The sequence below is a fragment of the Hypanus sabinus genome, chromosome 31 (genome assembly GCF_030144855.1).
Source record: "Hypanus sabinus isolate sHypSab1 chromosome 31, sHypSab1.hap1, whole genome shotgun sequence".
NCBI classification, from domain to species: Eukaryota; Metazoa; Chordata; class Chondrichthyes; order Myliobatiformes; family Dasyatidae; genus Hypanus; species Hypanus sabinus.
The window spans coordinates 34,794,566-34,809,114 of NC_082736.1; the positions used below are offsets into that span (position 1 = coordinate 34,794,566).

Sequence of the window (14,549 nt, forward strand, 5' to 3'; positions counted from 1 at the left end):
GCTCCTGGGTTAGGGCACCGCGGAGGCGTAGCCGTTAGCATGATGGTATTTTCGCTTGGGGATTGGAGCTCAGAGTTCAAGCCCACCAAATGCAAGAGGTTTGCCTGCAAGTGGACTACGGCTTTGTCGCTGGGTTTACCTGCCTCAGTGACCCGGGAAGCGACAAGTCAGGACTTTACACTTTGGCTCTTGGTGGGGTCACCCATACCAAACAGGGTCAAAGGGCAAAGGTCAGACTGAGAGTGGTCCACCGGTCCTCCAGGTTCAGGGCTATCGTCACAGAAACAGCAACGAAGAATCCTTCTACATCGGAGTGTGACGGTATTCCTGACTCTCCATCTGGGACTTGCCCGACTGACGGTGGTGAAAACCGAGAGGAAGCTACTGGTGGGAGCCCTGAACACCGCCAAGACCAAGATCAAACTTGTTCTTTTGTAACATATAAACCCTGTACAGCACTGGCGAACTAGCAAAGACAATTGCAGAACATTCCTATCACAAACAGCCCTCACAACCATGGAGCACATCGACATGAAACATTGCCAGCAAAAAAGCAGTCTCCATCATCAGAGATCCCCACCACCCAGGCCGTGCTCTCGTCTCTCTGCTGCCATCAGGAAGGAGGTACAGGAGCCGCAGGATCCACACCACCAGGTTCAGGAGCAGTTATTACCCCTCAACCATCAGATAGAAGGCACAGGAGCCTCAGGACTCACACCACCAGGTTCAGGAACAGTTATTACCCCTCAACCATCAGGTAGAAGGTACAACAGCCTCAGGACTTGCACCACCAGGTTCAGGGACAGTTATTACCCCTCAACCATCAGGTAGAAGGTACAGGAGCCTCAGGACTCACACCACCAGGTTCAGGAACAGTTACTACCCCTCAACCACCAGGCTCCTGAACAAAAGGGGGTAACTTCACTCACTTGCCCGTCCATTGAGATGCTCCCACATTATTTATTTACATTTGCATTTGCACAGTTTGATCCTGTTTACTGTTACTGTTCTATAGATTTGCTGAGTTTATAGTAGGAAAGTGAATCTCAGGGTTGTTTGTGTAAAGCGTATGTACTCTGATAAAAAAATTTACTTTGAACTTTGAAACATACTAGACAAAACCCAATTTCTCCTCTCCCAGTTCCACCGTTCACCTTGTACGTCTTCCTCCCCTCCCTGACCTTCTTAGCCTGACTCCCCCCCCCCCCCCCCACTTTCTTTTCAGTCCTGGAGAAGGGTGCCGGCCTGAAACGGCGACTGTCTACTCTTTTCCTTCGGCCCTGCTCAGTTCCTCCGGCATGTCGTGTGGGCCGCCCGGGACTCCGAGTCAGCCGGAGGGGAAGAAGCTGTTCCTGAATCACTGAGTGTGTGTCTTCAGGCTCCTGTACCCCCTCACTGATGGCAGAGGGGAAGAGGCTGTTCCTGAATCACTGAGTGTGTGTCTTCAGGCTCCTGTACCTCCTCCCTGATGGCAGAGGGGAAGAAGCTGTTCCTGAATCGTTGAGTGTGTGTCTTCAGGCTCCTGTACCCCCTCCCTGATGGCAGAGGGGAAGAAGCTGTTCCTGAATCACTGAGTGTGTGTCTTCAGGCTCCTGTACCTCCTCCCTGATGGCAGAGGGGAAGAAGCTGTTCCTGAATCGTTGAGTGTGTGTCTTCAGGCTCCTGTACCCCCTCCCTGATGGCAGAGGGGAAGAAGCTGTCCCTGAGTCGTTGAGTGTGTGTCTTCAGGCTCCTGTACCCCCTCCCTGATGGCAGAGGGGAAGAAGCTGTTCCTGAATCGCTGAGTGTGTGTCTTCAGGCTCCTGTACCTCCTCCCTGATGGCAGAGGGGAAGAAGCTGTTCCTGAATCACTGAGTGTGTGTCTTCAGGCTCCTGTACCTCCTCCCTGATGGCAGAGGGGAAGAAGCTGTTCCTGAATCGTTGAGTGTGTGTCTTCAGGCTCCTGTACCCCCTCCCTGATGGCAGAGGGGAAGAAGCTGTCCCTGAGTCGTTGAGTGTGTGTCTTCAGGCTCCTGTACCTCCTCCCTGATGGCAGAGGGGAAGAAGCTGTTCCTGAATCGCTGAGTGTGTGTCTTCAGGCTCCTGTACCTCCTCCCTGATGGCAGAGGGGAAGAAGCTGTTCCTGAATCATTGTGTGTGTGTCTTCAGGCTCCTGTACCCCCTCCCTGATGGCAGAGGGGAAGAAGCTGTTCCTGAATCGCTGAGTGTGTGTCTTCAGGCTCCTGTACCTCCTCCCTGATGGCAGAGGGGAAGAAGCTGTTCCTGAATCACTGAGTGTGTGTCTTCAGGCTCCTGTACCTCCTCCCTGATGGCAGAGGGGAAGAAGCTGTTCCTGAATCGTTGAGTGTGTGTCTTCAGGCTCCTGTACCCCCTCCCTGATGGCAGAGGGGAAGAAGCTGTCCCTGAGTCGTTGAGTGTGTGTCTTCAGGCTCCTGTACCTCCTCCCTGATGGCAGAGGGGAAGAAGCTGTTCCTGAATCACTGAGTGTGTGTCTTCAGGCTCCTGTACCTCCTCCCTGATGGCAGAGGGGAAGAAGCTGTTCCTGAATCATTGAGTGTGTGTCTTCAGGCTCCTGTACCTCCTCCCTGATGGCAGAGGGGAAGAAGCTGTCCCTGAGTCGTTGAGTGTGTGTCTTCAGGCTCCTGTACCTCCTCCCTGATGGCAGAGGGGAAGAAGCTGTTCCTGAATCACTGAGTGTGTGTCTTCAGGCTCCTGTACCTCCTCCCTGATGGCAGAGGGGAAGAAGCTGTTCCTGAATCATTGAGTGTGTGTCTTCAGGCTCCTGTACCTCCTCCCTGATGGCAGAGGGGAAGAAGCTGTCCCTGAGTCGTTGAGTGTGTGTCTTCAGGCTCCTGTACCTCCTCCCTGATGGCAGAGGGGAAGAAGCTGTTCCTGAATCACTGAGTGTGTGTCTTCAGGCTCCTGTACCTCCTCCCTGATGGCAGAGGGGAAGAAGCTGTTCCTGAATCGTTGAGTGTGTGTCTTCAGGCTCCTGTACCTCCTCCCTGATGGCAGAGGGGAAGAAGCTGTTCCTGAATCATTGAGTGTGTGTCTTCAGGCTCCTGTACCTCCTCCCTGATGGCAGAGGGGAAGAAGCTGTCCCTGAGTCGTTGAGTGTGTGTCTTCAGGCTCCTGTACCTCCTCCCTGATGGCAGAGGGGAAGAAGCTGTTCCTGAATCACTGAGTGTGTGTCTTCAGGCTCCTGTACCTCCTCCCTGATGGCAGAGGGGAAGAAGCTGTTCCTGAATCGTTGAGTGTGTGTCTTCAGGCTCCTGTACCTCCTCCCTGATGGCAGAGGGGGAGAAGCTGTTCCTGAATCACTGAGTGTGTGTCTTCAGGCTCCTGTACCTCCTCCCTGATGGCAGAGGGGAAGAAGCTGTCCCTGAGTCGTTGAGTGTGTGTCTTCAGGCTCCTGTACCCCCTCCCTGATGGCAGAGGGGAAGAAGCTGTTCCTGAATCACTGAGTGTGTGTCTTCAGGCTCCTGTACCTCCTCCCTGATGGCAGAGGGGAAGAAGCTGTTCCTGAATCGTTGAGTGTGTGTCTTCAGGCTCCTGTACCTCCTCCCTGATGGCAGAGGGGGAGAAGCTGTTCCTGAATCACTGAGTGTGTGTCTTCAGGCTCCTGTACCTCCTCCCTGATGGCAGAGGGGAAGAAGCTGTCCCTGAGTCGTTGAGTGTGTGTCTTCAGGCTCCTGTACCCCCTCCCTGATGGCAGAGGGGAAGAAGCTGTTCCTGAATCGCTGAGTGTGTGTCTTCAGGCTCCTGTACCCCCTCCCTGATGGCAGAGGGGAAGAAGCTGTTCCTGAATCACTGAGTGTGTGTCTTCAGGCTCCTGTACCTCCTCCCTGATGGTAGCAATGAGAAGAGGGCACGTCCTGGGTGATTGATGATGGACCTCGCCTTGGAGGCATGGAGATGCCGGCGAGGCTAGTGCCCATGATGGAGCGAGCTTGAGTTTACAACTTCAGCAGCCTTTTCCGATCCTCTGCAGAGTCCCGTCCCCCCACCTTCCCTCAAAACCAGACGGTGATGCAGCCAGTCACAAGTCCCTCCACCGTACATTGTGTGACATTTTGGGGACGTACCAAAATGCACGGGAGGTTCTGCAGATTCTCAAAATCCAGAACAAGGGAGGAACTCAGCAGGTCAGGGAACTTCTACGGAGGGGGATGTTTCAAGCCCAGACTCTTCATCAGGACCAGCAAAAGAGGAGTGAAAATGCCTGCCCCCGCCGGTGGCATTAAAATTAGATGCTCCTAAGGTATGGGATCTTGCTGTGCGCAGATTCCATTTTGGCTAGACTTCGGTACTTAGGAACAGCTTCTTCTGCCCACCCACCCGGCTATCAGATTTCTGAACGGTCCATGAACACCATCTTAACACACAAAATGCTGGGGGGGGAAGGGTCTCGGCCCGAGACGTTGACTTTTCACTCTTTTCCATAGCTGCTGCCTGGCCTGCTGAGCTCCTCCAGCACTTTGTGTCTGTTGCTCTGGATTCCCAGCCATCTGCAGGCTTTTCTCGTGTCCATGAGCACAAAGCTCACTATTTTACTCTCCTAATCTACGGATGTATTTTAAAACATTTCTTGTTATGACCCACAGTAATTGTTTACGTACTGCATTGTTCCGCCACCAACAAAGCAAAGACATTTTCACAACATCTGGTCAGCGATACTGAACTTGATTTTGGTTCAATAGTCACTTGAGGTTGGAGGAGTGAGCCCCCTGCTTTTGTTGTCGGGCCGAGAGGAGTGGGTAGCACACACCCCCACCCACCGGCTGCCCCCGGGGGCAAGAGTTTAGCCCCGCTCACCCAGCGCCGCGCCTCTTTGTTCCCTCCCTCCCTCCACTTCCTGGTTCGCTGCCCGCGCACGCGCGGCATGGTCTGCCCGCCCCCACCTCCGCTGGCCGCCCTGCCATTGGCTGCCGATGATGTCACCGGGGCCGGCCCTGTCAATCAAGCACAACAAGGCAGCCTCGCCGCCCGGACCCGGAGCGGCCAAGCGACCGGCTTCTCCCCGCTGCACCGCGGCCGGATTGAGGTGAGTGAGCTCCCCCCCCAAGGTGCATTCGCTTATTTGTAGAGAGGCGGACGGATTGCATGCTTGGGGTGGGTGGTGTGTGGATCTCGGGAGAACCCCCTTCCCAAGTTCTGTTGTTGTATCGAGTCGGTGGTGCAATGGGTCATTTTGCGCGTGTTTCTGTTGTGTTGCTTCCCGCTCCGCTTAATGGGAGCCGCTGGCTTTGTTGTTCTGCCCGCAGGTCTCTCCCCGCCGCCTGCCACCTCCGATGTCTCCGACCCCCCTGGAAGAGCCTCTGGTGATACGGGTGCTGCAGAGACCCCGGTCGTTGGCGCTGCGTCTCGGCGAGGGGGTGCCCGGCTTCGCGGTCGAGAGGAGCCCGAGGCTGCGCTGCCGGGGCCAGGCGGCGAGGAAGCCTTCGCTCATGCAGCAGCTGCCCGGCCTGGGGAGGAGAGCGGTGCAGCGGAAAGCGGCCTTGCAGCTGTCGCCGGCCCGGGAGAGGTCGGCCAGCCCGGCGGCCGGCTGCCGGGGCAGCATGCACCCCTTGAAGTGCGGCTGCCGGGGCTGCTGGCGGCTCCTGCGCCGCGAGGACTCGGGCTCGCCCGCCTCCTGCTCCGCCTGCGTCCCTTGCAAAGCCGGCCTGAGGGCGCTCGGCGGCGGGGCGGCCGCCTCCACGCTGCGGCGGCTCGGCTGCCTGCCCGCCCTGAGCTGCCTGACCTGCGAGCCGGGCGTCAGGTCGCTGGGATCGAGCTGCAGCTTCTGCAGCAGCGACCCCATCGTGACTTACAACCCGCGGGCGGGCGGGGAGGCCGAGGGCAGTGGCCGCCGGCTCTGGCCCGATCAGCTGGCCAAGAAGATGACCGAGTCCAGGGCGCACCAGCAGACCGGCCTGATCCTGGACTGCAGCGGCCTGATGGAGTACACCAAGATGCAGCTGCACGGTGCCATCAGCCTGGGCTGGCCCGAGGGTCCGGGTCCGGGTCCAGGAGCCGCGGGGGCGGCCGAGCCCGCCAAGCTCACCGTCTTCGACCTGCTCTCCAGCCGGGACGCCAAGCACCGCCGGTGCCAGGACGGGGGCCGGCCGGACTCGGGGCCGGGAAGGTCGGGGCGCCCGGCGGTGCCGCACTCGCTGCAGCTGGTGCTCAGCCCGCTCGGCGCGCAGGACAAGGACGCGCAAGGTAGGCGGCGGAGGGTCACTGTGTATTTAATTCTGCCGCGACCTGCCCCTCTACACCCTCCCCCCTCTCTACCCCTTCTTCCTCTCCCTAACACTATCTTCCTGCCTGTTATTCTCACTCTCGTTCCCCTACCCTCTCCTTGTTCCCCTCCCCTCTCCTTGTTCCCCTCGCCCCGTATCCTTCCCTCTCTTCCACCCCTCCCTCTGCAATGGAGGTGGGGAGCAGTAGCCGGGCAACTGCCCCTGGGAGGAGGGAGTAATGACTGCCCCATGGTGTCTGAAGATTAACACCTGTCCCAGGGGTTCAGCATCCGTATCTGCTGGAAATCTGGAGCGTCACAGTCAAGGTGCTGCAGGAACTCAGCACGCCAGGCAGCATCTGTGGAAATAAATAGACGGTCGATGTTTTCGGCTGAGCCCCCTCAGGACTGGAAAAGAAGGGGGAGGATGCCAGAAAAAGGTGGGGAGGGGGGGGGTCTGCGGTCTCGCTGGTGCAGAGGAGGCCGCATCAGGAGCAAGTGCAACAAGTAGAAAGGTTAGGTTGCTTGATACACCTGAGACTGGTGGGGCCCAGAATCGCGCAGGACCTCGTGGGAGGGATTGATCTCGGAGTAGGTTGAAGGGTTAGCACAACTTGGTGGGCCGAAGGGCCTGTAATGCTCCCTTTCTCTTCCGTTCCAGCCGATGTCGGCGGGGGTCTCGCCTCCGAGCCTGCCAGGGGTCCGGATGCCCGGAGCGCGCCCCTCGACCCGCTGACCCCGGACATCGAGAGCGCCGAGCTGAGCCCCATCCTGCCCTTCCTGTACCTGGGCAACGAGCGCGACGCCCAGGACCTGGCGCGCATGCAGCAGCTCAACGTGGGCTTTGTCATCAACGTCACCACCCACCTGCCTCTCTACCACGCCCAGGGGGGTGCCCTGCGCTACAAGAGGCTTCCCGCCACTGACAACGGCAAGCAGAACCTCCGGCAGTACTTCGAGGAGGCCTTTGAGTTCATAGGTGAGAAGGCGGCGGGGGTTGCTCGCCAGAGGTTAACCGTAGACCAAAGACTTGGCAGCAGAATTTGGCCCACTGATTTATCATCCCGCCCTTCTTCCCCCCCCCCCCCCCCCCGTAACTTTAGACGCCCTGACTAATCAAGAACCCATCACCCTCCACTTTAATGACCCACTGACTTGGCCTCCTTTGTAGCAATGAATTCCACAGATTCACCGCCCTCTGGCTTACAAAGTTTCTTCTCATCTCCGTAATAAAGGGATGACCTTCCATTCTGAGGCTGTACTCCCCCCACTGTAGGAAACATCCTCTCCACATCCACTCTATCTGTGTCCTCTGGTCCTAGACTCCCCAACTATAGGAAATATCCTCTCCACATCCACTCTATCTGTGTCCTCTGATCCTAGATTCCCCCACTATAGGAAACATCCTCTGCACATCCACTCTATCTGTGTCTTCTGGTCCTGGACTCCCCCACTATAGGAAACATCCTCTCCACATCCACTCTATCTGTGTCCTCTGGTCCTAGACTCCCCCACTACAGGAAACATCCTCTCCACATCCACTCTATCTGTGTCCTCTGGTCCTAGACTCCTCCACTATAGGAAACATCCTCTCCACATCCACTCTATCTGTGTCCTCTGGTCCTAGACTCCCCCACTATAGGAAACATCCTCTCCACACCCACTCTATCTGTGTCCTCTGGTCCTAGACTCCCCCACTATAGGAAACATCCTCTCCACATCCACTCTATCTGTGTCCTCTGATCCTAGACTCCCCACTATAGGAAACATCCTCTCCACATCCACTCTATCTGTGTCCTCTGGTCCTAGACTCCCCCACTATAGGAAACATCCTCTCCACATCCACTCTATCTGTGTCCTCTGGTCCTAGACTCCCCCACTACAGGAAACATCCTCTCCACTCTTTCTAGGCCTTTCAATATTCAACAGGTTTCAATGAGAACATCCCTCATTCTTCCAGGCCGTAGCGCGTACAGGCCTGGAGCCGTCAGGCACGCCTCACACGTTAACCCTTTCATTCCCAGGATCCTCCTCGGGGACCCTCTCCAAAGCCCGCACAGTGTTGCTGAGCTGAGGGATCTCGGGATCCAAGTTGACAGCCCCTGGAAGTGGCTCCACACGTCGATAGGGTTATGCAATGTTTGCTTTTATTAGCCGGGGCGTTGAGTTCAAAAGTCAGCAGGTTTTGTTACAACCTTATAAAACTCTGGTTCAGCCACATCTGGAGAATTTCACACAGTTCTGGTCGCCCCGCTACAGGAAGGACATCGGGGCTTTGGCGAGGGGGCAGAAGAGGGTCACCCCGATGCTGCCTGGTTTAGCGGGCGTGTGCTATCAGGAGAGGCGGGACAAACTTGGGCTGGTTTCTCTGGAGTGTCGGAGGCTGAGGGCAGATCTGATCCAGGTTTATAAGATTATGAGAGGCAAAGATAGCGTGGACAGGGAGTGTCTGTTTCCCCGGGGTTGAAGTATGTAATACTAGAGGGCATACACCGAAGGGGAGAGAAGGGTAGGTTCAAAGGGAATGTGAAGGGTGAGTTTTAGAGAGTGGTGATGCCTGGTGTGGTGGTGGAGGCAAATACATTAGAGGCTTTTCAGAGACGTTTGGAGAGGCACATGGAGGTGAGGCAGATGGAGGGACATGGACATGGTGAAGGTTGGGGGGGGTTATTGTTTGGGTGTTTTTGATTTGCTTTTTAGCTGGTACAGCACAACATTGTGGGCCGAATGGCCTGTACCTATGCTGTATTGCTCTATGGTCGATGCTCTGTCCTTTCTTAGATATGAGCCCAAAATTGCTGACAATACTCCACGTCAGGCCTCACCAGTGCTTTCTCGAGCCTGAGCATTAAATCCTTGCTCTTGTATTCTAGTCCGTTCAAAATGAATGCTCATATTGCATTTGCCAGGACTGAACCTGCAAGTTAACCTCCGGGGAATCCTGCTTGATGATATTTCCCCCCCCCCCCCTCTCCCCTGAGCTCATTTATTGCCCAGTCTGGCCTCTCTCCTGCCTATCACCTCCCCCCGGGTCCCCCCCTCCTTCCCTTTCTCCTGTGGTCCTCTCCAGCCCTTCACCTTTCCCACCCACCTGGCTACCCTCCTTCCTCCTCCCCCTCGCCTGTTTATTCTGGTGTCTTCCCGCTTCCTTTCCAGTCCTGCAGTCCCGAAACGTCGACTGTTTATTCCTCTCCACAGATGCTGCCTGGCCTGCCCAGTATTGTGTGCGTTGGTTATACGCAAGCCTTTGTTCCACATTACGCAAGTCTTCTGATTCTCGTCCCTGTCCACGTGCGTTTTTAAACGTTGTAATTCTATCCACTTGCCCTGGCAGCACTGCCCTGTGCAACCTCTGCCTTGAGGGTTTCCCAACCTGGCCCGGCTAGCGGTGGGGGTCCATGGCACTGAAAGAGGGTTGGGAAGCCCCTGCCCGAGAACTCGGGCCTTTGAATCTTCACAAGTCTAGGTTGCTCGCTCCGCCGCCTTGCGTCGGGGATGTGGCGGGTGGAGTTTAATGCCGTCGACGGGGATGTGGCGGGTGGAGGTTACCGTGGCGGGTGGAGTTTAATGCCGTCGACGGGGTGTCCGCAGACGCTTTGGAATCAGTTGGCGGTCGCAGAGGTTCAGGTAGCCGACATTGGTTACACAGGAAAGGCCACAGTTGGAGCAAAATCCAGTGCAGTGCAACGAGGTCTTCTATGGTGATTGCAGATTAGTGGTTTAATGGTGATTAATACTCTGGCCACTTTGTTTGATATACCTGCTCATTATTGCAAGTATCCAATCAGCCAATCGTGTGGCAGCAACACGATGCATTGAAGCATGCAGACAGAGTCAAGAGGTTCAGACCCAACGTCAGAATGGGGAAGAAATGTGATCTGAGTGACTTTGACCGCGGGATGATTGTTGGTGCCAGATGGGGTGGTTCGAGTATCTCAGAAGCCGCTGATCCCCTGGGATTTTTATTAACAACAGTCTCCAGAGGTTACAGAGAGCGGTGCGATTAAAACATCAACCGGTGAGCGGCAGTTCTGAGGGTGAAAACGCCTCGTTAATGAGAGAGGTCGGTGGAGAATGGCCAGGCTGGTTCGAGCTGACAGGAAGGTGACAGTAACTCAACGTTACAACAGTGCTGTGCAGAAGAGCATCTCCGAACGCACGACACGCCGAACCTTGGAGCGGATGGGCGACTGTGAACGTACACTCCGTGACCACTTCACTAGAGAGAGGAGAGTGGCCACTAAATCCATTTAGTGATTCGGGCTTTGCTGGTTGGTTCAAGAGCTCAATGGTGGAGCTGGCTTCCTGACACCCAAGCTGTGTACCCTTCCCCTCTACCGGTGATGAGTGGTAGGGGTATCAAAGCCAGCAGGAAGGGGTAACCCTGCCACCACTCCCAGTCCTCCCGAAGGACTCTCACACGGGCTGGTAAACTGCCTGAATAAGATTTGTACGCACCAAAATGCCGTGGTAATATCCATCCACTGCTCAACCTCCGTCGGGTGAGCGAAAAGGTTTAATGAAGTTATACAAGACATTGATCAGGCCTAATTTGGAGTATTGTGAGCGGTTCTGGACACTGGCCTACAGGAAAGATCTTAATAAGGTTGAACGAGTATGGAGAAGATTTAACAAGGATGTTGCCGGGTCTGGAGGGCCTGGGTTATAGAGAAAGGTTGAACAGGTTAGGACTACTCCCTGGAGCGTAGGAGAGTGAGGGGAGATTTGATAGAGGTGTACGAACTTATGAGAGACAAATAGACGCGTGCGGGCATTTTCAACTGGGGTTGGGTGGGGTGGGACTGGAACCAGAGGTCGTGGGTTAAGGGTGAAAGGTGACTTTCAAGGAGAACGCGAGGGGGAGCTTCGCTCGGAGGGTGGTGAGCGTGTGGAATTAGCCCGAGCGGTGGATGCACGTTCGATTTTTTCAGAGCAGTTTGGATGGGTACAGTGGAAGGAGTCGTTAGCGTCAGATCGGGTCAGCGAGGCGGTGCGGGGGCGGGGGCAGCCCGCGACTGGCTAGCCCTCAATCCGAGGGCGCCTGGGCCCACCGGGTCACGGGGAGCGCGTCCGTGCGGACGTCGGCCGGATTGCACCCCTGTCTCTGTGGGAACGGACGCGGTCGTGAGGCGTTTGGTGGGTGGCTGGAGGGGAGGGGGGGGGTGTGTTTCTCTCTGCCCACTCTCCCGATGCCTCTTTCTTTTCCCCTCACCAGAGGAGGCCCAGGAGTCGGGGAAGGGCGTGCTGATCCACTGCCAGGCGGGCGTGTCGCGTTCAGCCACTCTCGTCATCGCCTACCTGATGAAGCACACACTAATGACCATGACCGACGCCTACAAGTACGTAAAGGGCAAGCGCCCCATCATCTCCCCCAACCTCAACTTCATGGGGCAGCTGCTGGAGTTCGAGATGGACCTCAACAAGGGCCTGACGCCCCGCATCCTCACCCCCAAGCTCACCGGGCTGGAGACGGAGGTTTAGGCTGCTGGGGGCCTCGGGAGCCAGCCGGCGAGGGGGTGGCCGACCCCGGGCCTGTCTCCGCTGCCAGACTCTCACACTGTGACGAACTGCCTGCTGACTGGTACCCTGGCGATCTACAGCGCCCCCCCCCCCTCCTGCCCACGGCGGGGGGGGGGGGGGTGGGGGAAGGAGTGCCGTGGGAGGGGTCCGTTCCCCGTTTGGGAGGGAGTTTATTCTGAGACTCTTTACTGTGAGCCGCGTTGCTGGGCGGGCAACTGGCCGGGCCAGACGGCCGTCTCCCCGTCGGCCGGGCGCCCTGTTCGGTGGGGAGGGTACTACCTCTGTGGCTCGAGGCTCGTTTCCTCGAGCCCTCGCTGTGCTCCGGCCCTCCCCGCCGCACGCCGAGGGCAGGGCCACCCCATCCCCTGAGGGGGGCCCCACGGCACCGGCGGGCTCTCCTGGGTGGCTCCCCATGGGTACGGGGCGGGCGAGAGTGAGGAGGCGGAAGGTGTTGGCTGGCCCTACCTGCGTGTGTGGACGGGGGGGGGGGGGGGAGGATTGGACCTACGCCGGTGGGTGAAGAGAAAGTCTTCCATGCAGGGCACCCATACTGGGGGGAGAATAGGACCCTGGAGGGTGTTGCACAGGTAGGGGGGAGTAGAAAGCTTGGCTGCTGCTGCCCCGAGGAGAGAGAGAAGGGCCCCTCTGTGCCGGTCAACTTGCGTCGGGCTGGACGGTGCCAGCGGTCTCCCTGTTTGATGCCTCCCGCTCAGGCTCTGCGCCCAGGGGGACGCCGTTTCAAGGCTGTGCTCGGTGAAGCCGACAATCCCCGGCGAGCAGGCGTGACCCACGAACCGCGTTCACCTCAATCCGTTCAGCACGGCTTCTGCCTCCTGATAAAAGTCTTTCATTGCTTCCAGGACCGGGTTTACTTTCAGGCACCCTGGGGGCGTGGGGCCCCTCTCGTCAACCTCTGACTCTCACTTGTAAACCCTCTGCAGAATCTGACTAGGCGATGTGTAGGGGGAGATTCACTCTGTGTCTGACCGCGGGAGTGTGTGATGGGACGGTGTGGAGGGAGATTCACTCTGTGTCTGACCCCGGGAGTGTGTGATGGGACGGAGTGGAGGGAGATTCACTCTGTCTGACCCCGGGAGTGTGTGATGGGACGGTGTGGAGGGAGATTCACTCTGTGTCTGACCCCGGGAGTGTGTGATGGGACGGTGTGGAGGGAGCTTCACTCTGTGTCTGACCCCGGGAGTGTGTGATGGGACGGTGTGGAGGGAGATTCACTCTGTGTCTGACCCCGGGAGTGTGTGATGGGATGGTGTGGAGGGAGATTCACTCTGTGTCTGACCCCGGGAGTGTGTGATGGGACGGTGTGGAGGGAGATTCACTCTGTGTCTGACCCCGGGAGTGTGTGATGGGACGGTGCGGAGGGAGATTCACTCTGTGTCTGACCCCGGGAGTGTGTGATGGGACGGTGCGGAGGGAGCTTCACTCTGTGTCTGACCCCGGGAGTGTGTGATGGGACGGTGTGGAGGGAGATTCACTCTGTGTGTGATGGGATGGTGTGGAGGGAGATTCAGTCTGTGTCTGACCCCGGGAGTGTGTGGTGGGACGGTGTGGAGGGAGATTCACTCTGTGTCTGACCCCGGGAGTGTGTGATGGGACGGTGTGGAGGGAGATTCACTCTGTGTCTGACCCCGGGAGTGTGTGATGGGACGGTGTGGAGGGAGATTCACTCTGTGTCTGACCCCGGGAGTGTGTGATGGGACGGTGTGGAGGGAGCTTCACTCTGTGTGTGACCCCGGGAGTGTGCGATGGGACGGTGTGGAGGGAGATTCATCTGTGTCTGACCCCAGGAGTGTGTGATGGGATGGTGTGGAGGGAGATTCAGTCTGTGTCTGACCCCGGGAGTGTGTGATTGGACGGTGTGGAGGGAGTTTCACACTGTGTCTGACCCCGGGGGGGTGTGATGGGACAGTATGGAGGGAGATTCACTGTGTGTCTGACCCCGGGAGTGTGCGATGGGACGGTGTGGAGGGAGATTCACTCTGTGTCTGACCCCGGAAGTGTGTGACGGGACTCTCCCTGACTCGGGTGTGCGAGAAGATAGGATGTGACCCTCTCTGTGATGCGGACTGCCCCTGCGTTTTGCACTAGTGAACCTTCATTGCTGGGCATAGGAGCCGTGCTCTCGCTGGGAGGCCGTTCTGCCCAGCTGTCCGAGCAGCAGATGGTGGGAGATGGCTGGGGAGTGGGGGGACTTTACATGTTGGAGACAGGGGAGTCGTGGGCCTGGTCCGTCCATTGCCATTACCTACCTCCTCTCCCCGCCACGCACTGCACCAAATTATACGATGAACCTGCTCACATCGGTGACCTCAGAGCCGTGGGTCGAAGGTGAATCTTTGACCTTGGCTAGTGATTTGTGTCTATGTGTCAAATTTGTGTCGTTTATCTTGCTATTTATTTATTTGTACCCTATTGGTGGCAAATTTCCATCAAGTTATTTATTAAAATTCAATTTTTAAATACGTCTGTTTGGTGAGTCATCCCTGGACGAAACATCGGGTTGCGAGGGGAGATGGAATCATGGTGTGGAATATCTAAAGGCTGTGATGCTGAGGCTTTGTAAGGCATTGGTGGATAATGAACAGTTTTGGGGCCTTTATCTAAAAAAAGGCTGTACTCGTATTGGAGAGGTTCCACAAGAGATTGACAGTGTTCTCTGCAATGAAACAGTTGATGCTTGATGGCTCCGGGCCTGTACTCGCTGGTGTTTAGGAGGAAGGGACAATCTCATTGAAACCAGTTGTTTCCTGCAGTGGGGGAGTCTGGGACCAGAGGACACAGATAGATTGGA

At 56.9% G+C, this 14,549-nt stretch overlaps 1 protein-coding gene across 1 annotated transcript; it reads left to right on the top strand.

Moving 5' to 3' along the window:
- The first annotated feature begins 4,946 nt into the window (after nt 1–4,946).
- On the top strand, nt 4,947–14,237 carry LOC132384078 (dual specificity protein phosphatase 10-like). Its single transcript, XM_059955406.1, has 4 exons — nt 4,947–5,044; nt 5,265–6,201; nt 6,882–7,199; nt 11,436–14,237. Exons 2-4 carry the CDS (start codon nt 5,292–5,294, stop codon nt 11,699–11,701), a joined length of 1,494 nt encoding a protein of 497 aa, XP_059811389.1. The 5' UTR covers nt 4,947–5,044; nt 5,265–5,291; the 3' UTR covers nt 11,702–14,237.
- Nucleotides 14,238–14,549: the final 312 nt, after the last annotated feature.